The sequence below is a fragment of the Xiphophorus hellerii genome, chromosome 2 (assembly GCF_003331165.1).
Source record: "Xiphophorus hellerii strain 12219 chromosome 2, Xiphophorus_hellerii-4.1, whole genome shotgun sequence".
Taxonomy (NCBI): domain Eukaryota; kingdom Metazoa; phylum Chordata; class Actinopteri; order Cyprinodontiformes; family Poeciliidae; genus Xiphophorus; species Xiphophorus hellerii.
The window spans coordinates 22500583-22525703 of record NC_045673.1 but is presented as its reverse complement, the minus strand read 5'-3'; the positions used below and the strand labels follow the sequence as shown (position 1 = coordinate 22525703).

The following is a 25121-nucleotide window of genomic DNA, read 5'->3' as shown; positions in this document are numbered from 1 at the left end:
ATATATGCAAAAACAATCCAACAAACCAGTGTTGATTAAGAACACCTGGTGCTGCTGTTTTCTTGAAGAGCGCTCCCAGGGACGAGCACGATGATTTACAACCGATACGCGGCGAGATTTCTGATTAATGACACCCGCCACAGCCCCGAGTTTCTCCAGAAGAGAGAATGAAAATGTGCTGATGAACATTACTGGTGCAGGTACTCCAAAACTGCACTTATTAGCTGGCACTTCGGAAATGTTGTGACGTTACGAGTGCGCGAGCAATTGAAGTGAATCCGCTGACTGTGTGAACATAGAGGGGAATGTGGAAATAATATGCACGTGTGGAGGGTGGGCGGCTGGGGGGAGGAGGGGTTCACACCGTCATGGGAACCATAAGCAGGGCACATATGTGATGACTGGGCTGAATGTTTGGTTCCTCCTGCTCTCTGAGGCTCTGTGGGTGTAAAAAAAGAAGATTCTTCATGCTTCTGATCATTCATTTACTCTCATTTCTGAGATAAGGAGGAGACGGCTGCAGCACCCCGCTGTGTTATGCGCTCACCGGTTCAATCCGAGGCAGATTTATTGTCTGACTGTAATGAATGCCGGAGCACACAGATTCCATTTTGCTTTACAAGGCTTTATTACTGCAATTGAAAGGCCGGAATTAAAGTTTTATCTGCTGTTAAGTGCCATCGCAGACGTGGAGGGGTTCCAGTAAGGCATTTACCCAAAGCCCACACCTGGGCTGTGCTGACAGCTGCAGAGCTGTCATCTGTCCTGATGCACAGGCAGGAACCCGAGTGTAATGTAGAGGAAGGGTAATGAAGCAGGTAGAATAAAGTGAACACTGAAGGAATATCAGAAGGGACAGCATGAGGTCCCAAAAAAAAACACACACAAAAAAAAAAAAACAAGAGTGATAAACAATTGCCACTTTTCCACAACAGTCGCTTAATGCAGCATAATTTGCTCTGCTTCTCTGCTTGGGTTTTCATTTCTCCGCGCACGACTTCACCAAGATCCTATTAGGACTACAATGAAAATTTTAAGGCAGTTCACATTATACATGATAGCAAAGTTGCAGCATCTGTTGTCAGCATTACTTAGTGCATTTTTGTTCGCCCATGGAAAAAGCAGGTGTGCCCAAGGTGCATGTTGAATTATTAATATATTTGGAAAGTGTGCTTTCTAAGCTTTACAACGATTTCTAAACAATGGAAATCTGAAAATACCTTCAAGAACGGCATCATCTCAAAGCTCAAACTGAGGAGTTTTCTCCTCTGACTGGTTTCTGGTAAATGACTACAAGAATTGTCTCACTGTTTTGATACCCTCTGGTTTTTCTAAATGCCAAAGGTCATTAAGACCAACTATTAGGGGTTAGGGTTGTTCTAAACTTTTTTGTGCTAGAAAATCCTTTTTTATCTTTTGTTCATTACGTAGAAAACATAAAAACAATTGTTTTCCTGCTGCTGGTACAGTTGGCAGCACAGTTGCCTTGCGGCAAGAAGGTCCTGGGTTCAAATCCCACAGGAAGGAGCTTTTTGCCTGTAGTTTGCATGTTCTCTATTGTGCATGCATGGCTTATCTCTAGGTACTCTGGCTTCCTCCTACAGTCAAAGAGACATTACTGTTGGGTTGATTGGTTACCTGTAGGTGGGTGAGTGTCTATGCATGTTTGTCCTGCGTAGCCTTATGATAAACTGGCTCTCCAGCATTTTCCTCTTGCCCAGTGACTGGATACAGTGGGTACAGACAATCCACAGAAGATCCAGGAGCCAGATACATTAAACATGTTTCACTTCACCACTCAATCCCAATTTACCTCAAGTCAATATGCTTTGATTTAGCTAACAGTAGGAAATAGGGAAATTAAAATGTATGGCAAATGGCAAAATAATAACTACAGCAATAAAACAAGTTAATTCTGGTGAGAGTTAAGCAAAACAAAGAACAAAATTACCCAGTAAAAGGGGAGAAGATGTGTTAAAGTCTAAAAGGACACTGATCAAACAGCTGCAGCTGATCCAGAATGCTGCTGCTCGCGTTCTCACTAAAACCAGGAAGATAGAGCACATAACACCAGTTTTAAAGTCCCTACACTGGCTCCCTGTAGCTCAAAGAATAGACTTTAAAATACTGTTGTTAGTTTATAAATCACTGAACGGCTTAGCACCACAATACATTAAAGACCTGCTGTTGTTGTATGAACCTTCCAGACCTCTCAGGTCTTCCGGTTCTGGTCTGCTCTGCATCCCCAGAACCAGAACCAAACGAGGAGAAGCAGCTTTCAGCATCTATGCACCACAAATTTGGAACAAACTTCCAGAAAACTGTAAAACAGCTGAAACACTGACTTCTTTTAAATCTCAACTAAAAACCCACCTGTTTAGGATTGTATTTAAAATGTAATCAATTACAAATTTATTGATGGAACTTGACTTAATGCTTTGTTTTGATTATTGATTCTATGTTGCATTGTGTTTCTGTGTTTGTAATGATGTAAAGCACTTTGAAATGTCTTGCTGCTGAAATGTGCTATACAAATAAAATTTGATTGATTGATTGATTGAAGTGAACAGTATTTTAATCATACTATAAAGCCGCCGTCACTTTGCTGCTGTTACACCGGATATTCTCCACTGAGGGACAATAAAGGGTATTTCTATTCCATATTCTTCACAAATATTAGGTAATCTACATAAACATGGTGAACTAAACTGGAAAAATGTTTTTTTTTGTTGTTTTTTGTTTTGTCAGACTCGCTGTTCTCTTTCCAGACAGGACAACTTCACTAAAGGAATGGCAGCAGAAATAAAACGTTTGACAGAAATTCACAAAAAAGTAGCTTTTGTCTTTTATGGAACAGATTTCCCGAGGCAAAGTTAAATCAGAAAAAAAAAAATCAACAGTTATAGATTTCATCCAAAAAAAACTACATCTGGTTTACTTGGATCATATATTCCCGTCCATGAGTCAGTACAAAACAGTTTATTGTCACACCTTCAAAGTAATACTCACTTTCCTACATTTCCTACTTAAACATTGTTTCACAATCGGCCTGATGCTTTTTGTTATAAAGCACTTTGAACTGCCTTGTTGCTGAAATGTGCTCTACAAATAAATTGAATTTAACTGAGTTACGGAGACAAATATACAAGAATGACAGCATAAATTCTCCCCACACAATATTGCAATCTAAATTAATTCTATATTATTTAATCAAAATATTACCCTACTTGAACCCTGCTTTTAATGATTATAGCTCTAATGCACATGCTTGATAATTGGATCTTATGAAATGTGACAGATCATACTCCCTCATAAAATTAATTCTGAGCAACATCTTGCTGGTAGGCACTAACTATTGGCAGATAATGAAATAAGGACTTTAAATCATCTGTGGTCAAAATGGGTAAAGGGTGTCTCCAAATTAATACGGGCTTGGTAAAACTAGTCCCATGGCTGATGGCTGCATTTCAAACCTGTAAAAGTCAAATACAAATACTCCAATAAATGATAAAGACACAAAAAGGCAAAAAGATTAAACGACCATTTCTCCACAAAACGTCTCCATCATAAACTCTCCCTCTTCAAAATGTGGCTTTATACCATCAAAGGTAACCCTGCGACTACTTTGGGAAAGTCGAAGTGCAAGGGCACAACAATCTGCCACAAATTAATTTTTAAGAAGGAATGAGACTTTCACTGACATCCCCCTTTAAGTTCATTTTTCTTGCCTTAAAAAGTAACTCCAACATCAGACATATAGCTATAGGTAAGGGAGTTAAGCACCAGTTAAATTGTACCAAAAGTCCTTTTGTTCCTGTTTTTAGAACAGTATGCAGTGTCGGGTGAGCGACTAGTTTCGTTTATACAGCAGCAGCAGCTTGGCAAAGAAGCACAGCTCCATGTGGAGCCAATGTAACACTAGAATGAAACCAAATGGCTCTCTCCATTGGAAAGCTGTGAGAAGGAAGCAAGAGGGGATTGGTGGAGGGCATCTGCTCAACATTTACCTAGCGATTTATAATTAGATAAGAGCAACTGCTCAACAGCAAAGCGTCTGTTCTGCTGTGATTTTTTTTAAAAAAAGTTTTAAGATTCGGAGACGAGAAGGTGAAAGTCTGAAGACGCAGACATTTAAAGATGCCAGCAAAATCTGAACCTCGAAGTAAATAAACACAAAACGTGTGTTGAATATTAAGTCTGCTGGCGGAGAGGAAGTTGGTTATGAAAAATGCTAATTGGTCCCACACAGCAGTGGGGCCAGCCTGTAAAAACCTGTCCACATCTGTCACTGTTGGGTTTACATTCTAAATCTGCTTTGCACATTAAAACAAACACCCACAAATATCAGCTCAAACTGAGCAAATACAGCAGCATGTGTTAAAACAGTCGTTCTCACCACAGAAATGTGCCACTAGTGTTAATGTAATTATCACACAAAATTTACTTTTAAACTCAGACAACAATATTGTTGTGCATCCCAGTCTTCTTTGTGTTAGTTGTTTAAATAATCTATGCCAGTAATTAGGTAATTTAAAAAATTTATCTCTGGTTGACAAAGCAAAAAAGTTTTAAGTTTCTACACAGAAATTAGTTTTTATTGGCCAGTTGTAGGTATCAAGGTGTTGAAAGATTTTAAAACTTATGATTTCATATCCACAAAAATTATCCATCGAATTGTTCCTGCTGTCTGAGGCTCAAAGTTATCTTTATGATATGCCAGAGAAAGTGACTGGAGGTTTCTCCTTTATGGCAATTCAGTTACCTTTAATCTAAAACTCTTGTTGTAAATATCAGCTATTTCTTTTCTACAGTGGAAATGGTAAAAATTTGGAGCGACAGCAGTCACTCAAAATTTACATTTACAGTTATAAGATTTGAATCAAGAATAAATTAATTTGTCATTGAGAGAGGTATAAACACATATTTTTAAAAAATAATCTTGTAATAAAATGTAAATAAAAACTTTTAAATTGAAGTTCGTTCTACATTGCTTAGTTTTCTTTCTTTTTTTTTTAGAGATGCTGTCTAATTCACTGAGACAATTCTTGGAAATAAATTAAGCCATCAATCTATATGAAAGTAATTATGATTATGAAAGTAAATTTGCTTTAATCTTTAGGTTTTGAAAAGCTACGGTGTGAGGGAGACGTGTGGCTCAGTACCAGAGCAAGTCTGCCTTCGGAAAAGGCTGCAGTTGCAGAGGTCCTAAAACCCCCACATATTGCTGCACACTGTTGATCAGCTGGTTGAAAGAAGCAAGCAGATTTCTTTTTTTATTGTTGTTGTTGTTTGTTTCTTGTTTTCTCATTCTTACAGGAAAGCCCAAACCTTCAGGTCTGGAATAGTTCTAGTAAAAAAAATCAGAAATGGTGATGGTGTGGAAACAAAACAAATGCTAATAATCACTTATTCTACAGTGTAAGTGATTATACTATAGACTGTAGACGGTAGCACTATTTTAAAACTAAAGTTAGTAAGAAATATTTTTTTAAAAATCTGATTATGTTGTGCAATGGTTTGTTTTAAATCTTTGTGTTAACACCATAGTCCTATATAACCATGATATTTTTACTCAACGTGACTTTGTGATATCTCTACTCACCCTGTGATCACATATGTGAAACAAAATGCTAAAATGTGCTCATAAATTCTAACAATACCGGTGGATGGTTTTGTAAGAATATCCAAAGCCCTAACAAATAAACATGAACTGTCAAACGTGGCTACAATGTAGGAACTTACAAGGAATTGGAGCAACAAACTTCCATAAATTATACTGGTTTGTTCTGATTCTAATCGCAAGGAAATGAGAGAAAAAGAAGGAATAAAAATCGGCACAAATATTCAGCTACATTGACACAAAGTTCTTGGGTCAATGCAGGCTTTCTCCTAGGAAAACCATTTTCTGAAATTGGAGTTCCTATAAATCGCAGATCCACCTGGGGCCATCAGAGAGGATATGTGGGAGGACGGGGGGAGTAAAGGTGCAGACTTGTCAAACATAACACAGAAAGGAAACCAAACTTCCTCAACTGTGGAGCTGCCAGATTCATTTTCATAGATTTTTTTTCTGAGCAGTCAAGATAGTTTCCGACTCTGTCTTGAGATTTCCTCTCTCCCTAGAGCAGGCAAATTCAGTGCTGAGCCAGAAACCTATGTTATAGCAATAAAAGGCACTAAACTGATCACATAACTTAACCAGAAAAAAAAAAAAACACACGTAGGTAACTTCCTAATTCATTACAACACCCAAATGAACAACACTCCTCAGGTAAAGAGAAATTGTCTATTCTCAACTCTGCTATTGATTAATTTGCGAACAGCCTCTAATGATCTCAGTGTCTAAAAACAGACAATCCATTGATTACAAGTAAGATTCTCCCTCGGGCTCCTTCAGCTTTAAGCCCAGCCTTTGAGGAAAACCATGAAAATCAAATTCATCTCGTTAAACAGCTCTTACCATCAAATGGAGGCAATTTCACATCGATGAGGGTGAAGCAGTTCTCGAATCAAGCTGTGGGATTTCACTGCCGCCTTCCATATACCTGAGCATGTCTGCTCGATGACAGCAGTCACACCAAGTTTACATTTGACAAGCAGTACGGAGAAACTGACATGGACCACTGACACTCTGAGTTAGTGATGTGCCGGTGACACTAATGGACTGGCACTCGGTGCCCTCTCTGACATTATGCTGTCTGAAGCCAATCCGTCCTGAACTGCGTCTCTGGTACAAGTGCATGAACCTCAACCCCGGAGTACGACCAAATGAACGAGTTAAATTGGAAAACCATACTTATGTTAAAATAGTGAAAATCTACATGTTTTGATGAATCATGGAGCATATGTTTGTAGATATATTGATGCAGTTCTTCACAAAGACAGTCATGTTGCAGGAGAAAAATTATGTCCCTTTTCCTACACTTTCGTACAGGTTTCTATTTCTAGGTAAAAAAATATATATATATACAAACTTCACTTCAAAATTTTAAAAATGTTTATTTAATGATTAACCTGACATTCTTTTTTTGTGTGTTGTTGTGTTTTTGTAACCATAGTATCTAGACAAAACCCTGCAGGTACAGCAAAAGTCTCAATCGCTAGCGAAAGGTTTGAGCACACATTAAGGAAGTGTTTTTCATATAAGTTAAAACTGCACACTTTCATCTTCATTTTACCTATTGAACATAAATGGATGTAAAATGAGATCAAATGATGGTAAAGTTATCTGAACTGTTATTTTATTTAAACTGATATATTGTCTATATGAGAGTAAATTTGTATCTGCAGCTTCATTGAGGGATGTGTAAGTATACAGATGCATGTGTGTGTATACATGTGTACATGCACGTGTATTTATGTATTTAATGAGTTACTATTGTGAATAATAATTTGTATGTAAACTTATTAATGTGACTGGATAAGCCACTGCTTCTTCCTGTTTTCTCTTTGAACACCTTTTGTTTTGCGTTACAGATTATTTACATCATTATTTTTATGTTTTTTTCTCATGTTTCTATTTTGTTGAAATCTCAAATGTTCAGAACAAAAAAAAGAAAGAGAGAAAAAAAGAAAGAAAGTTGGTCACTCCACATGCCACAAAAGTAGTGAAATTACTTTAACAAACTATAAAAAGCAATTTTTAATTCTGCCATCTCATTATTTGTTGAACCTAAGGAAGCAGCTACTATTCAAGCTTTAAAGCTCCTAACTGCAGGCGGAAAATCTAGAAATTATACTTAAGGAAAGGACAGGGTATTTAATGAAAATGTGTCAAAACCCAGTATAACTTAATACTTCATTTGTCAGCTCTGCCTTTCAGTGCAAATAAACGGATTCCTACATAATCCGCCTTTCTTTCTCTGCGCTTGAAGACGAGGCTCCCTGTCTGGGAAAATCTCCCATCATGCTGGTCTCATCTGAGAGCTCAGATGCCGGAACATGCGTTCATTAATCCGAGATTTGTCTTTCAGTTCTGCTTTTCTTCACCTGGACACTCCAGAACATCACCTGATTAGCAATTAAGCTAACTGAGAAATCAAACTAAATGTCACTCACTGCAAGGAAAACTATTTTAAGGGGTTTTATGATTTGCTCCTTTCTGATCATCCATACAAATCTGCATCGAGTTATCAGAACCCATAACTGCAACACACCACTACCATGCTCAAACAACAGATCAAGTCTCTTCCTGTTAGCTAAAGCAACAGATTAGAAGTCTCCCCTCAATTTCTAAGCATTATGTAATATTTCTTTTCCTTAACCCTCTGAAATGCTTCATCCCTTTTACTACTGTCTTCCTTTTGTGCATCAGGACATTTTCTCACATTTGAAATGTTTATAAATCTGTCTTTTGTTTCTTTCTCACCATTTCTTGTAATTTGTAATAGTATTAAACACAAGGCCACCACGACCTGAAAGGAAACCATTTTGGCAGGTAACGAATGTTGTTGGTACACAACATTCGCAATGGGCATGCAATGGGCAAGCCTTGCAATGCTTGCCCATTGCAAGCATTGCAAACATAAGGCACCATTCTTAGAATACATCTAAAAACTGTGAGCATGTGTTGCCCCAATGAAACCTTAGGATTCCAAAGGTGAGGTCAAAACACCTCCAGCATCGAATGACTCAATCCCCAAGTGCAACATTATGTTTCTGCACAAGAACGAAACAAAATATAGGGCACTGCGCTCGGCAGCTTTCCCCCTCTGCCAGTCTGCCTCATGGTGTTGAGACTCTGAGGAAGCAAGGCGGCATGTGAGAAGATCTGGATTGTGTAGGAGGTGCCGGGTTGACTGCAGCCCTGCGAGGGAGAAAACACGGTCACCGTTCCAAGATTCCAAAGATTGCATCTTCTTCTGACTGTGATCTTCTGTGAGAAGCTGTTTCACAGCAATGTGTTGTGCTGGTAAAAAAAAAAAGTTTATTCTCTATGAAATTATTATATTTATGCATGTGACCGATATGGTAGAGGATTTCTTTTAGCAATAATAAGGGCTCTTTTTCCATCGATTACTTATTTCAACCTCTCAAAAATCTTTTGCTATAGTTACTTACATTTACAATACGACTGGATTTTTAAATCAGTTTCGGAAATCTATTTCAGCTCAGTTAAACTACATTTACACCACAGTGTCAGCTAAAGCTCACCATACATTGATGCTGCATTGATGTTTGAGTTTTTTTTTTTTTTTAACAAAGCATCTGTGAGGCTTTCCAAATGCAGCTCATTAAAACTATAAGCTTTTTATCTGTGGCAGTGTGTCAGTGGACGCAATAATAAAGCTTCAGGATGGCTTTACACTGTCGACCCCCAAACATAATTTAAGTCTGGACATGTAAGCCTAAGATAAAAAAAGAGAAAAATAGATTTTAGATTTTCTTTACATGTATGAAATTGTAGAGAAGTGGATTGTTGGGTTTTTATTGTTGACTGCTGAGGTGTTAATACCGTCTAGAACTGAATCCTCATGTTTCGGGTTCTTCAAATGCATTCGAAGAGCTTCTTATCACTTTCCTCCCCAGAGCCTGGCCATGTGAGCCTCGGAGCAGGGAGGTGTGAGAGTTGGGTGCCCTTCCCATCAAATGGCTGTCAGGCTGGACTCATCATGGGAGCTGCGAGGGAATGCCTGCTGACCTGTGGAGTGACACCCAGCATGGCTGCCTCCTCCTTCCCCGGAGGGGAAGTGGGCTTTTTGTCACTATGACACCCCTGATGCCCTTCACCCCCCCATCCGCTCCAACAGGCGTGCGCTGAATGATTATCTAACGTGTGCCAGCAGACGCCATCCCCTCACACGGCGGCAGAAGTGTTTGGAGACATACACACCGGCCTTCCACAGACATCCCACATCTTCTGACTTTCAGTATTCTGGCAGAGGTATAAAAATAAAAATATATGCGTAGGGAGAGGGGGAGTCAAGGACGCAGGCAACCAAAGTAAAAACAGTGCAGTAAATAAAAGTTTGTACCATAGGTATTCAGGGTTAGGGTAGGGTAGGGTACACCTCGGTCAAGACTGAGTTTTAAAGCCTGCCACATGGACAAGCCTACTGCACTAAAGCTTCATGGTCATAACGAGAACTGAGCTACTTGACAACTCCAACCATTTGTTTGGAGGATCAGTGTAAGTCTTTAAGGATTATTAAAATAATGGCATCTGTACAGCGTTTCTTTTTGGTACCATCATGTTGAGTGTTTTACTGCCAGGCTGGTGGAATAAAGAGAATCACCTGAAATTTAATCAACTTTGTCTCAAATCGACAATTAGACAGCTGAAATGTTGAAACATGTCGCTGTTCCCGAAAAGAGGCAGCATCTCGATTCAAAAATTATGAATAAGCTTGAGTAAAATGTTAGAGAGTTTGGAATAAGTGGGCAACATCCATCTATCAGTGTGGAATGAGTTAGGGAGAAAGTAAAGGTTGCTGCTAGTTTTCATCAAGATTTGGAAAATAACAGATTGACTAGTAAATTAAATCTTGTTTTAGTGATGCCTACATAAAGTCTGTCCATCAAAACATTTTCTGCACTTCAACAACGATTTTCACCCTTCTTTCAGGGTGAGAAAATAATGTCAGCAGGATGACAACAAAAGGGTGCAAGACTGACAAAGGACCAGCTGTGATAAGCCCAGACTGACCGATTTCAGGTTATTTTCTCAGTCACCGCTGCCTGCACCTCGGAGAGTTCAGCTCATTGTCACAATAAAAACAAGCCTGCAGCAGCTACTACATCCTGACATCTGTTCGCTGGACACAGGGCTGAACGATCGAAGTGGCTACTAGACTTTTAGAAGAATAATTCAGTTGTAGCCATTAATGAATAGTAACTAAAGTTTTCCTTTTGGTATTTTGCATATGCACTTCTGTTAGTCACAGTCTCATCATTTCAATCTTGAGATTTACTCAAACATGTATGTGTTCAACTCAAGATTGAAGAGGAAAGTCTTTTTACGCCAAACAGAAAGCGAGATGGATTTTAATCTCGGCTGAGAATGCCATTACTTTTCGATTACGTAGCAACAGGCTGCTTGTTGCTCTCAGTTTCCAGACCCATGTGTATTCAGCCTTCAGTCACACTGGAGTGAACGCACAGCAGTGAGTAACACAAGTTAGGGCTATGTCACCAGCACAGCTCCGGAGGATTTCAGATGCCGACAGCAGCATCTGTGTAAAGGCTTAAAGTCCAATTATTGTAAATGAAAGATATAAAGTTGGGCTTGTGTCGTGAAACAAACACACGCAGAGACTTGTGTGCACACACAATCTAATATTTCACTGTGAAATGGTTCTGATATAATAACAGACTTCTAAATTGTGACTTTAGCAAAAGGGAACCTTAGACTTATTTCTCCTTCTTAACTGCGCTTCGTTATTGGACCTTTGCTTCCATCCTACCACACAATGCTCCCTAATTGGGAAAAGGCAGGCAACTGCATAAATGTGAATTTGCTAGAATTAATGAGGACTCTTCTGTCTGCTTAAACACAGATAATCAGCTAAGTGGCACCCTGGATGCAGATGTGGAGCTCCCCGTGTGTAACCCACAGCTCTTTGTTTTCTCCTCTATTTGTAGTGAAAAGTAGAAACTGTCAGGTCTGTTCACACTTTGCAGGTGATAAACAAACACAAAAGTTGAGACCATCATTTAGCAATCCATAGTCTTGAGCAGAAACAATTGCACACACACACGCATGCATGCCTTTGCATACAACACACACACACATGCATGCTTAATGGGGCATATATGTAAAACCAACACTGTGCACACAAACACATCCAATCATGTTTGCACATATTTAACCGCACTGTGAAGAAGCTACTCTGAAATGCATAATTTCAGGTTCCAAGTTATCAAGTCATGGATGATGATGATAATAATAACGGGGGAGGGAAATTATGCCTCTTTTGTCCTTTTGCTTTCTCCCTCAGAGACATTCACACAAAGACAAACAGGTGGAAAGAATATATTTATTTGATTTCTTCTGAGCCAAAGTTACGTCCAGAGTCCTCTTCCTTTGGATGTCATTCATTAAAATGACTTTTTTGGTCCTTTAGGGAGTCATATTAAGATGTATTTCATTCAAATTTATTTTCTGATGCGCTCACAGCCTGATTAAAGTTGACAGCCTTTGATCTTGGTGAGAATTAAAGAGCAACACCGCTCTAAAAAGAAGAGTATTTCCCACTGAGGACACTCTCACTTCATCTGCATCTACCTAAAACTGAGCCAGGCTCCATTTAGACCTGTTAGGTTGCTTGTTAACAAAATGGCAGCTCAGGTAATTAATAACTGGGTGGATTTGTGAGAATCAGAATTTGGACGGAAGTGACATCGAGTGTGGCAGGATTGTTGGTGTCAAAGGCAACAGAATACCATCTCTGAAGACATAATGCATCAAACCTGGTAGCGTATGGGCTGTGGCACCAACACCTGGTGCCACTTTGATTAGCTCAGAACAGAAATGTGGCACAAAAACTGGACAATAATGGAAGCATCCATGGATCTTGTGTCATGATGTGGGTTTGAGAGAAGCTGGTCAAACCCACAACAAAACTCCTTCAATCTGGATCAGTCTGTATTTGACCCAGACCTGCTTGAGTAATATAACCCAAATTGTTTTTGTTTTTTTAGAGTGCATCAGGACCTCATTTCTTGTTTTTGCAGCGTGTAGATTGCAGTTTTGCGGACACGGCACTGAATAATAAGCAACCAAAAGCAGTTATCTGACACCTGACAGTGAGGCAGAGTAACGTATTCCCTGATAAACAGCTTTACTTCCCTTAAGAAAATTGTGTTTTGGTTTGCTTGTGTGGCTCTGTGTAGGGAACAACTTTGAGGAAACTGAAAGGAGGTAAAAAAAAAAAAAAAAGAAAGCAGAGACAGAAGGGTAAATCCGATCGTCAAAAAACCCGTTTGTGCTGGGTTGAAGAGCAGTAAGAAAACAACAAGGAGGTCTGGAGGCTTGATATGAGGCTGAAAAGGGCAGCGTGGTTCTTATTGAGATAAGAAACGCACGAAAAAGGGAAAGGTCAGTACATCAGCTCCCTCTTAAATCCCTTCTGCTCCTTCATAGTGAGATATTCCAGTCAGCGATAAAAGCCATTGACTTTATGACGGCTTGTGGCACATGTGGCATTGTCTGCATCTGATGGGCCAAATCACGTGACCTGGACTTTAATTACCTTTTTAATCTCCTCCTTCTCTTCTCCCATGCATGTACAATGCATTGAAAAAATAATAATAAAATGAGGCACACAAATCTGATCAACCAAAACAACCATGTGACTGAGTAGATGATTCGTGGAAAATTTGACTACAAAATCTCCAATTACCAAGTCAGTGTGAGGCAATAGGCATGCAACAGCGCATGGGAAATAGCATTACATGCTAAGAAAAAAAACAAAAAAAGCTTTGTTGCTAGGAGGTAAATAACAGCTACATTGTGAGCTGCCAAAGCACAAGTAGAACATCTCAGCTTATTCAGACATAAATTTTAGCCTCTGGGAAACCTGACACAGACAGTAGCAGCGACGACCGACAACCATTTGTGCTAAAATCAAACAACGACACAGAAAGAGCAGAATAAGCACAGGGATATGATGGGAACATGGGTGACTTAAAAGTCTAAGTATTCCATTACCAAGGCATAAAAATGATTAGTGTGCCTGTATCTGTCCATCTCCTCGGACCTTTGCATTGTTTTGAAATTGGAAAAGTGGTGCCGAAATTATATCTGAGGCTAATCTTTGCGGGGTGGACAGGAGATCAATCAAACAGCACCTTTTCTCCCTTTCTCTCTCTAACCCCTTCTCGCTCTTCGCTGCTATCAATTTTAATGGTTTCAAAAGAAAGAAATAATGGGACAAGAAGATGGATGAGAACATTTGCAACCAACTGTCTGGAGATATTGCTGAAGATGTTGTATGGAGGGGACGCATGAGTGCAAGGTTCAACAGCCTTAATCTACCGTCGAAGCCATCAAAGGAGAATGTCATGCGAGTACTCAAAGAGGAGAGAAAGTGGGTCATAGAAACAACTAGAGATGTAGCAAGAAATGGATTGTAAATGATCAGATTTTCAGATTGATTGGCCTTGACCGATAGCCGGTCAAGGAAAGCTCAAAAAGACTTTTTTTTTTTTTTTTTTAACCAATCAGTGAATGCTCCTCCTGGTTCATTTAGAGAGAGAAAACTTAAAGTTGTAACAGGAAGGTGGAATGGAATAATCCAAAGCAGATCTGTTTCGTCTCTGTGAGCTTTGAAACTCTCACTGAGCAGGCTGGATTTGGAAATGTTGGCAGCATTTGGAAACCTCACACAAATTAATCTCTCAGTAAAGCTAGCCTTCCTAACAGCTAACAGCATGCCAAAGACAATTTAACATGTGGAAATCCCATTTTACAGCGATTGCTCGTTTATACATATAAAATATAAATGATAAAAATTTTAATAAAGCCAGTTTTAAGGTGCTTTCATACCAGGATAGTCCAGTTTAAATGAGTGAAATAAGAAAAAAAATACTCTTATTTGGCTAAGTTTACTTTCCCAATGCAGTTTTAAAAATGAACCAAACAACTTACAGTGACAACCACTGGTTGGTTGTGTAGCATTCCCAAGAAGCTAACCAGTAGCAAGATTTCAAAGGTTTGAGATTAACATAGATGACCATAAATAACATGCATAAATTACTTCCTCTCTATGTTTCAGTAACTTACTTTGGTTCACTGGAGAGGCCAGTTGTACTCCTACTGTAACTGAACTGCATCAGGATTACTTGAATGTCACCATGTTGTGACAAAATAACACGAGACAGATAATCTGTGAAAAAAAAGTCAAGCTACTCTGCCTCCTCCCTGTCGTCCCACTTCCATCTGCAGAATTACACTCGGTCAGAAACATCCGATCAGAGCCACGAGGATCGTCTTGGGGTCAATCATTCTCATGTACACGGTGCTCACACCCTCCCTCTTGCTCTCTGCGAGGCTACACCTACCTACCAAACTGGAGCATGGTGTGAATGTTCAGACTAACATAGCCACAGAAGACAAAGGATAAACCGTTTTATTGTAACTGTAAGTTGAGCAGCGCATACCCGAGGTTAATTGACAGTGCCAAGACAGATCGTGACGGTTTTAACAAATATTGAAAAAAAACCATATTGTATACGAAAATTACACACTGTAGCTTCCTATACTTTGAGACTCTGTTTTCTTTTAGAAATGATTCATTTTCCTTTGACTGACGGCTCAAATGCTGCAGCCTCTGTATGTGGCAAACCAAGCTTCTTGCTAAGGCTTGCCAAGCTTTTTTCCTTCAAGAGTCTGGTTGTTCTGATAGTTCTTCAACCTTTCATTTAGTGGACATCCATTACACACATGGTCGGTGGTGTTGCAGAGGCAGCAGCAGCCTCAAGTCAGCTGTGTCCTTCTTAGAACGTCTCCGGTCCGCAGGTTTCACATCTGCTGCTAGAGCACAAAACACAGTCTCCTCCCCAATCCAAGGCCACGCTCTGGGGAATTGCCTTTCACCTCAAGGAAGAAAAAAAGAACCCAGATTTGCTTTATTTCATGTCCACCTGCCCGGTCCTGCCAAACCTGTCATACGACTCAACATGGCGTCAATGTACTCCGACACTAAATTACAATTCAGTTGACTCCGAGGACTGTCACAGTTGGAGATTCTTAAACCCCGTTTTCTGGTTTTATATTAAAATATTCACCAAGAATAAGTTTTGCTTTCCAGGAGAGAGATTTGTGCGTGGAGTGAGACGGGGTGTGTGTGCATGTGTGTTGGTGCCTCATTCTCATTCATATGCATCAGCAAGTTATCAGGGACCGCTGTGCCTCATTGAGCCGAGAAGCTGCTTTCCATTTATTTCTCAAATGCAGTGGAAAGTGATTCTTCTTGTGCCTAATAAAACTTACCAAACTGGCCCTGCTGCTTTCACAAACTTCCACTAATAAAAAAACGAAAAGATTCAGGGGGGAAAGTATGAAACAAGATAATGAAATAAGGCATGTCTGTCCTCTGAAGAACGAGGTGGAGAAATTCATTACCCAACAAACATAAAGTGCTGCTGCTTGCTAATGTGACACAGTGGTGGTTCAAATGTCGGGTTTGACAGTCATGGCGGCTCCCCTGTGACCTTTAGTTCTACTGGAAACTGTAGCAAGAAAGACAATGCAGACTATTAGTGCATTTGCATATAACAGAAATCTCACTCTCACTCTGATCTATGCTAAACTGCCACTCCTCAACATCTGCCATTCTGCTAATTAGGCTCCAAAGAGCCACACTTCACTGAGTTTTAGTGGTGCACACAGAATGTGGACGACTCACAGGAGAAAGCCCGTGGACATTGAAGTTATAGAGTCCTATTAGAACAGAGAGGAAGCCGTCTATGGTTTAGTTTTTGGGTCCTGAGCGGCAGAAACTGCATGTGTATGGTTAACTGGCAGGCCAGCGCGATGCAACAATGTGCGTACCATTTTAAGAGCCAAGATTGTACACAAAATACACATTTTTTCTGGACTACAGTAACATTGCAACAAATAACATATGGTCTTTCAAAGATTGTTTTAAATAAATGTGGAATAATCCAGTCTAGGTTTGACTATATTCTGGTTTTTATGCTCATCTACTTCTTTCATGCTCATGACAAAAAAAACAACTCTCAAAACATTTTTTTTTCCAATATTTGGTTTCATAAATAGTCTTTTTAGATTTTCTGATAAATCTCTCACACCTAAATAACTTAAAGTCAAAAGTTGTTGGGGTGATGTGTAGAATTCATTTTTCCACCAAAATGCAGTGTGTTCAGTGAAGTTACTCTGATTTAGTGGTGAGGTAAACTTCTACTTTGGTTGAGCTGCCTTTTTTTTATTTCCATTTTTAAAAACTCTTCTTGACCTTCTTTGTAGGTGGATGGATGGCATCCCCCCACAGAGATGGTCAAGAAGAGTTTTCTTACAGTGAGAGTTACAAGCAAAGACTCAACAGGTGTCAAGCTTAAGGGACATATAATATTCTAAGGCCATAATTATGCTTTTTGCCAACTTTATCAGATGATGACAAACACAGATAGCAACAAGACAGTGCAGTATAACACAGGTGTTTAGATTGACCAGCAACATTGTGACTACAAGGTCTCGTACCACAGGATCTTGCTGCGCTCTGAAACAAGTGAATGAAAAAAGTTTTTCATCTCCCTGGCTATAGATGAGACGGAAACTTTCGGAAGATTACCTGGAGTGGAATCCAGCTGGGAGCAGCTTGAGCAAAGGTTGAATGGAATGCAATCAATCAAGAAGAGCAATCAGAGGAATCAAACGGAGACAGAACAAGGAAGAGTGCGCCATCAGAAAGACGGACAAGTGTTAATCAGTCGTAGGTGGGAGTGAGAGAAGGGCTGTCATAAGGTTTCTCTTTCTTCTTGACCAGGGAAGAAAGCAGAGTCAATAAGTAAAAAAAAAAAAAAAACATCAGCTCCTTGAGATAGCTCTGCAAGCCAGACTAGAAACAGTGACCACATTGTCATGCAGAACAGAGGAAACACAAAGATGCAGAGGGAGAGAGCTGAATCTTTGGGGCTTTTGGGATCAGGCCAAGTAAGAGAGTGTCAAAATAGTTTCTACATCTGGACGGAAGAAGTACTACTCATACTAAGCTCATACTAAGCTGCCATGAGGCTGGTCAGTCAGGGTGTCGCTGCAGCAAACTGCCTTTAGCTCATTTGCATGCATGCATTCGCCAACTTTGCATAATGTTAGTAAAGTGTACAAGTGTGTACATGTGGATGAGTGTCACTGTACCTGTTGAGATGAGGGACAATACCAGAAAATACACAGTGAGGGAGAAAACTAAGCGCTCTGGACAGATGATTTGAAAGAAAGAAGCATAAATTGGCAGTGGAGTGAGCAGCGAGAACAGCTTCCAATTGTCAAAACAGACATTTCCAGACGAAACCGATGCGGTGACACACTTGCACAGCTGCGGAGAACGCGCCGCTACAAGAGAAGTCTCTGCGCTGAATCCATCTCTGTAGCTTTCCCTGGCTTTTTTTTACCCATTGTTTATAATGTTTTTCTGAACTTGTTGTGTTGTTGCCAAGAATGCACTGCTTGTTTTCTCGTCTCAGAGGACATCCACTGGCATGCGCACAGATGTACGAGTGCAAGGCTGTTTATTTCACAAGATACGTGTTACGTCTTCTGTTTTAATCTCCATACCTTCCCCATGCAGATGATATTTCACTTGTTCCTGCTACCTTTCTTAATTTCCCTTAGACTCTGCATGTTTAATGGCCTGCTATTCCCATCCTTGTCTTTATCCTCCACACTCTATAACCTTCCTGCCTTGCCTCCCACACTGGTGATCAAAAAGTAGGTGCTGATGTTGCAGCTCGTGCCTGAACAAGCTCAGTAAAATAGTGGGTGGACAGACGAGCCAGAGAGCTCTTGTCAAGAGTCGACCGTGCCCAAGAGACCGGCCCCGCTATGCAAATACGGATTTGCTCCTCTGAACCGTGAGCAAAACATGTCGAGACTATCTCTTAACTAGTCAAGCAAAGAAAAGGACAAAAACCCTAAGAGGCATCAAAAAGTCCCTATTTTTATACGTTTTTAGATGGAAGGCAGCAGCTGCAGTCACTACCTACTCACTGCAGCGTACTTGACAGGTTTTATTTCCTTTTCTTTTTTCCCCCAGTCATTAATGCAGGACAGAATCAACTTGACAATGTGCATCAACAGAGTTTGATAGCGTCTCAAGTTGCACATGAGCTAAAAGGTACGGGCAGCGGTTAAAGCTAACGGGTTTGCCTCCCCCGCGTCATCTCACCCTGTCACTTCACAAGGGTAAAGAGAGACATTTCACGTCTAATTAATGCACAGGATGGTTGCATAAAACGGCTAATGAGGCTGTGATCACAGCGGCGTGAAGGCAGTCACTACCAGAGGGGAGGGGACGAGTGCTACTCCACTTGCAAGAGACCCACAGTCTCACAGTTATTAGCCTGTCATAGAAAGAGGGCTAGTGGAGATACTGGAGATGGTGGCATGAGTACTTGTTTAGCTACTTGCCGCTGCTTCTATCAGTGAGATGGCACCCTCTGCATCCTTGGTATTGGGTAGTGAACAAGTAAAGAGGGGGAAAAAATTGATTTGTTTTCATACGAGATCAATTTTGTTTGTCAAGATTGAAGGTTTTTGTGTTTGACCAGGTGGTCTTTATGTGACTGTGGGTTTTAGGATAAGAGAGAACACATCAAAGACAATTTCCATCATGGAAAAAGAAGTAGAGGTGGTAGATGAGCATAAATAGATGGACAACGGACTGGAGAAACAACAGCAAACAAACAGGGAGGGAGCAGACTGCACTGCTTCTTCTCGACAAAGTCAGGATCCTTTGGTGTTTGTTGGCACTGCCCACAAACATAACCATCCAAGATGAGTTTTTGAAGAAGCTTTAAGAACAAAATGTACTACAACATCAAATTCTGATTTGAAGTCTTATTGAATTGAATTTAACTGGTTTTCAAAGAAATCAAAACAAAAGTCTGTTTGGATCCTTAAACAGGAGTGAGAAATATCTTTGGAAAACACATGTTATTTTAATTTATCATGAACAATCTCTAAGACATAAATGGTTACAAACCCATAAACCCAAAATAGTAGCACCCAGGTACCAAGGCTATTCCATAAAAAATAAAAGAAAGTTGCTCTCAGCACAGCTCATCTGGCAGGATGAATGGGCTGCACACTGGCTGCTCTCTAAGCAACTACTCATTACTCAAAACATACTCTGCTGTTGAGTAAGAACCACCTCTCCATTATTCTACATCACTTTCATTTTCTACATTAATCCCTCTTCTCAATCTTTATCTGTACTTCTTTTTTTTTTTTTTTAACCTGAAACACCAACACCAGGGCTGCAGAGTAGAAGTGCTCTCGTCTCAGCATGCACCAGGAATTACATAAACCCACATGCAGAATTAATGCCAGGGTCTGCCGTGCCAGCACTCACTCACCTGTGCAATCTCATACAGCAGCTTGTAGTGTTCCTCTCGCTTCTGTAAAGTGCACAGATTGCAGCCCATTATAGTCGTCGTGGAAACGCCAGGCGCCCAAATCTCCCCGAGTAGCGGTGGCACGGACACAGGGGGGTCACCATCCACACCGGAGCTCCGGTTCTCATCAGTCACCCCTCAGCGAGCACATCTCCGCGGCATCCCATTCACAGACTCGCACACTCAAGAGCCAGCGGCAGCTCAGAGCGGCAGAGAGCTCCGGCTGAGTCCAGCAGCAGAGGGGCTCAGACGTGGCGAGCGTCACCGCGGCTTCAGCGGACGACACAAGTAGCAGCAGCTGCGTCTGCTCGTTCTCCTTGTTTTACCCTCAGACTCAGACGATCGCACACCAGAGTTGTGACTCCCGTTCACGCAGACACTCCCCCCTCGCCCCTCTTTCTTATTCCCCTCTCAGTCTCGGCGCACATTACCACGCTGATACAAGGTGATGAATATTGAAGGAGACCGCTGGGATATTCATGAGGAAGGTGGGCGCAGGGGAGGAGTCTGAGAGAGAAGGAGGCGTTTGAAGGAGCGATGCTTCATTAATACCGAGGCACAATAAGCTCCTTTGTGTGAGAAGAACAGATACTACTGAGGCAGCATGCTCTGGCAGAAAAGCTCCTACTCCTTACTAAAGTTTGTAAAATAAATAAATAAATAAATAAAAAAACTTGTTGAAAATAGGTTAGCTTGTTCAACATGTAGATTTTCCAATGTTTACGTTTTCTATTTTTAAATATTTAACTTCCTACTGGGTGACATGGCTTAAAAATAAATTCCCATATTTTTTATACCAAATCCAATATCTGATTTTTTTTTTTTTTGTCCTTACTTTTTTCCTTAAAAAGTTAGAATGACTGGCTTTTATTTCAATCATTCCTCCTGAAAATCAATAGAAGCTCTAAAACATGCTTGCCAAATAAGACGAGAGCTCTTGGGTGGGCTGACATCACTCTGAACTATGGAAACCCAAGGAGTGCCTTGGAGAGAAAAAAAGAAAATCACAATTTTCTAAAAATGAATTTAAAATCAATCTATCCAAGAATGACGTCATACATCTAAATAGGTTTATCATTCCTTACTACATTGACATTTCGAAAAGAAGGGACCAATAATCACGTTTTCAACTCAAGGATGAGTTGACATGGTGAGTATTTATAAGGTGATTTTTCAATAGGAAGATAGAAAAGCTTCAAAGCAGCATTTTGGAAACCTATCAGACCAGCACCATAGCCAAGAATGATAAAGTTCTCTGTGACAAGCCCGGTCTACATGTTACTCACCATAGTAGCAAAAGGCTCCTTCTGACTAGAATTACAATTCAGCAAACTAAAGATAAGACAGCATTCAATTAAGTTGTAATTTTCTACCTAATTGAATTAAGTAGTAATTTTCTGTCACAGTTTTGATCAGCATTGTTTCTATATGCCAACAGTTTGTTTTTTTTCTGAATAACTTTCCAGCAGAATGTTTTTGTTTTGGTGTGTCTTTACTGTGTAACACAGTAAAGATGTTACACAGTGTTTGCGTAACATGGCTGTAATAAGAACAGCCAGTCTCTGGTAGTTACTCTATTTCTCACAGAAAAACCGGATTGCGCTTCAAGAATATAGCTGTCAATATTATATTAAAAAAAAGACATAATTTCTCGCACTATGTAAACTATGTCTACTTTCATGACAACATGATGTAAAAAGTAAAAAAAAACAAAAAACTGAAATGCACTAACACACCATTTCCTCAAACATGCTCAGAAAATATTGTACTGCTGCACTTATCATTTGATAAAAGCAGTCATTTATGTTATTTTAGAACAATATTTTCAAAAATCATTCAATATTTTTGCACTTTTAAAGAAAATATAAGCATAAATTCCGCAATATTTTAACTTGAGAGATGTTATCTTAAAGAAATAACAAGAAATACTGTTGCCTCAATCATTTCTAACAACTCCACTAGAGCTATCTGTTGTGTAAACATACTTGTCCCTCAGCCTTGGACTGTTTCTTTCTATGTTGTATGAAATGTACTGACTACAGTCCATTTTAACATGTTGTTTGGTATATATATTTAAAACAGGTGTCTCTTGAAAACGGTACCTTGTGTCATAACTAACCTGCATTAATCAAGGTAAAATACAAAAAAAAAAATCCCATGGTTCTGCAAAATACCTCGATCTAATGCAGAAACAATAGAATATTCTGCTGTAGAATATGACATTTTCTCTTTGATGATAAAAATAGAAACTCAAAAATAAGAAATAAAATTACTTCTTCCAGCCCAACTTGCAACAAGCAGATTGAACACTCTGACCTTCCTGAATATTTAAAAATATTTCGATATCATGCAGTTTTTACTGCAGTCCGCAACTCTCTACCAACAGCAGCGCAAGTTGACAACTTGCGGCAACAAATGAGAAATAATTTGTTGCACATTTATAACACAAGTACCACAGGTGATGTCGCTAATGGAGGAGATGGGGGTTCTTGGAGTAAATTGGCAATCAGTAAACCCGGAGAATTGAGAGGCAACGCATCAACCACCGCCAGCCCTCAAACTGTGATAATTGCAAGACAATAGACCTTGGTTATTGTCTCCGCTCTGGATCCCCCTTTCATGTGCAGGAAGTTGCACTAACGAGCAATAACGGTTAACAAATTGGCCTCCCAGCCAACAGCGACCCTCGCAGCACCCGGTACGGCTAAGAGTAGATGAGCGTTCATCAGCTGGCTACTGGGCATCCCGCCCCTAGGGAGTTTGTAATCCGATTTTCTGGGCTTTAATTTTACTCTGCTGCCTTCAGGCAAGCCAAACAGAAAGCCGCATCACCATTATTATTAATATCATCACAACTCTTCCGCTTTAAAATCCAGACTGTCGTCCCCTACCAGCCGCTCCTCGGCCTAACGAAGTCGTAAGAAGTGGGTTTTCTGCAGTTGCCAGGCAATCTCAAATCCATGAAGAGCTGTTCACTAAAGTGTCAATTTGACATCAAAGAGTCTTGTTGGGGAAACCAGGGAGCTGGGGCATAATACAGCATTGGATGAACAGAGGTGCTGTTTGCTTGTGGTACAATGGACTGGGGAGAAAATGGGAATCAGGAGCAGTCTTCTGAAATTGCATATCAAGGAGTGAAGCTGTGAAGTGCTAGAGAACAAGAAAAACTGGCCAGCAGAGATAGAAGATGTTAAACCAAAAAGAGGAGGAGGAAGAAGTCCTTCCTGGCTAGATGCTGGACTTTTTTTCCCCCTTTTTTGCAGAAAATCTGCCGGTGCTGGACATTGTTCTCAAATGTACAGCATGACCTCGAAGGTTAAGATATACATTGGTCTCCAGGACAATTGTTTTCTTCATCTATTAAGCAAGAGCGATTGAGCAGCTTCTGCCTGAAAGGCAAGCTGTGCCTCTTGAAGAGACATGCAGATTAAATAGGAGAATTAGGTCAGTTAACAGCTCTTCAGAGGTACTTCATCTCCATGGGTTCTGAAGCTGGGCAAGGTAACTCTAGACTCAACTCGTAATCTGAGGAAAAGAGTTGCACCTTGTAGCTACGTTCAGTAAAGTTACTGTGAAGGTGAAGCGCAACGCGAAATTATTTTTCCCCTTGTGTGTCCCTGGAAAATTGACAAAGATGATTTAGCTCAGCAATAAATGAAACATAATAAAATGTACAAGAACTATTTGAATTGAGTCTGTATTTTATATTGATAGACACCAAGCCTGTCTCCTTCTTGTGTCCTTTCAACTTGCAGCCCATAATTCTTTCCACCTGTCCAGATGTCATTAATCATCTGGTGTGTCCTTTAGCTGCTTGTGTTGAAGCAGCCCCATCGTTTGGTCCATCGGCTCAGTTAATGGGGCTCAAATAAGGAACATTAAAGGCTTATTCATTAATTTATTTATTTACTCACACGGTGACGCTCAAAAATATGCGTTTGAACTTGCTTTATAACTGGAAGTATTATCTTCAGCTAAAATCTGTGCTCTAATTTGGCAAAATCCTGTGTTTTAAAAATGTCTAGATTTTTCTCAAATGGACTCGAGCTCCTGCGGTCTTGTCCTCCACACATGCACACATACACTCTCTAAATTAAACATAAATCCAACTGATCAAGTTATTACAAAAACAGCTTGTAGTGTAAACACAAATGACATTTTGATTTGTTAATAATCCCAAATGGGTTAGTGTAAGCCCTCAATCAACAAAGAAGTTGGATTTTGTTCAACCACTCACAAGATGTGGTTTAAAATTAGACGATTTACTTTTGAAGAAATACAATTATTTTCATTTAGCATCAACACAGAAAAGTTCTAAGAGAAAATAATTGTGAACCAAGTAAGGTTTTTGTTTAATTTATTAATTAGAAAGACAATTAATGTTGGAGGTCATTTTAAATGGGCCCTCCATCTTGGCGACCCTCCAAAGTGCGTTCACAGCCAGGTGTACCAAACGTAGGTGCAGCCAGTAGGTGGCGTCTTAGTCTCGCGTCAACATCCTGTTTTGTGGCAAGAATTAGAAAAGACTGTCATCCAAAATGGCTGTCTTCCTATAGGGAAGGAGTCATCAACTTTTTTGCAACTGAGAGATCCTTAATGTGTACTGAGTGATTCAAAGGGCTACCAAATTGAAACACAGTTTACTTTTAATTATTCCACCTAACAATTAATGATCTGTCTAATTTTGGGACAGCTTCACAGGGAAACCTGGTGCCATATTGGTGACCGCGCTGCTACAAGGCATGGATGAGCCGACATCAAGTTTCTATTCAAACAAAAGGTATAAAGTTTGAGCCTTAGCCACACCCACATACCTGTTAGAAAAACAAAACCTTTGATGACTTTTAATCACCATGCCTTAGGGATATAATGACTGGCTTTCAATTTGATTAGCTTGCACCTCTAGGAGTAATTTGTTCAAATGCAGCATGTATATTTTTTGCAAACTGGTTTGTTTAATCATAAGTGGCTGATTTTCTGCGAGTTTTGGAATATGGCTCATGCAAAGAGTCACTGTTGGAGGTCTAGAAAAGTTATATAGATGTAGG

At 40.0% G+C, this 25121-nt stretch overlaps 1 protein-coding gene across 1 annotated transcript in view; it reads right to left on the bottom strand.

Annotated features, from left to right (window-relative positions):
- The window catches only part of LOC116710129 (PDZ domain-containing RING finger protein 4), a 61577-nt gene extending 41077 nt beyond the window's left edge, over positions 1-20500 (bottom strand). The window contains exon 1 of the mRNA XM_032548976.1: positions 20035-20500. Coding sequence (XP_032404867.1) covers positions 20035-20103 — 69 coding nt within the window. The 5' untranslated portion in view covers positions 20104-20500. The remainder of the gene's footprint in view (positions 1-20034) is intronic.
- Between the last annotated feature and the right edge of the window lie 4621 nt (positions 20501-25121).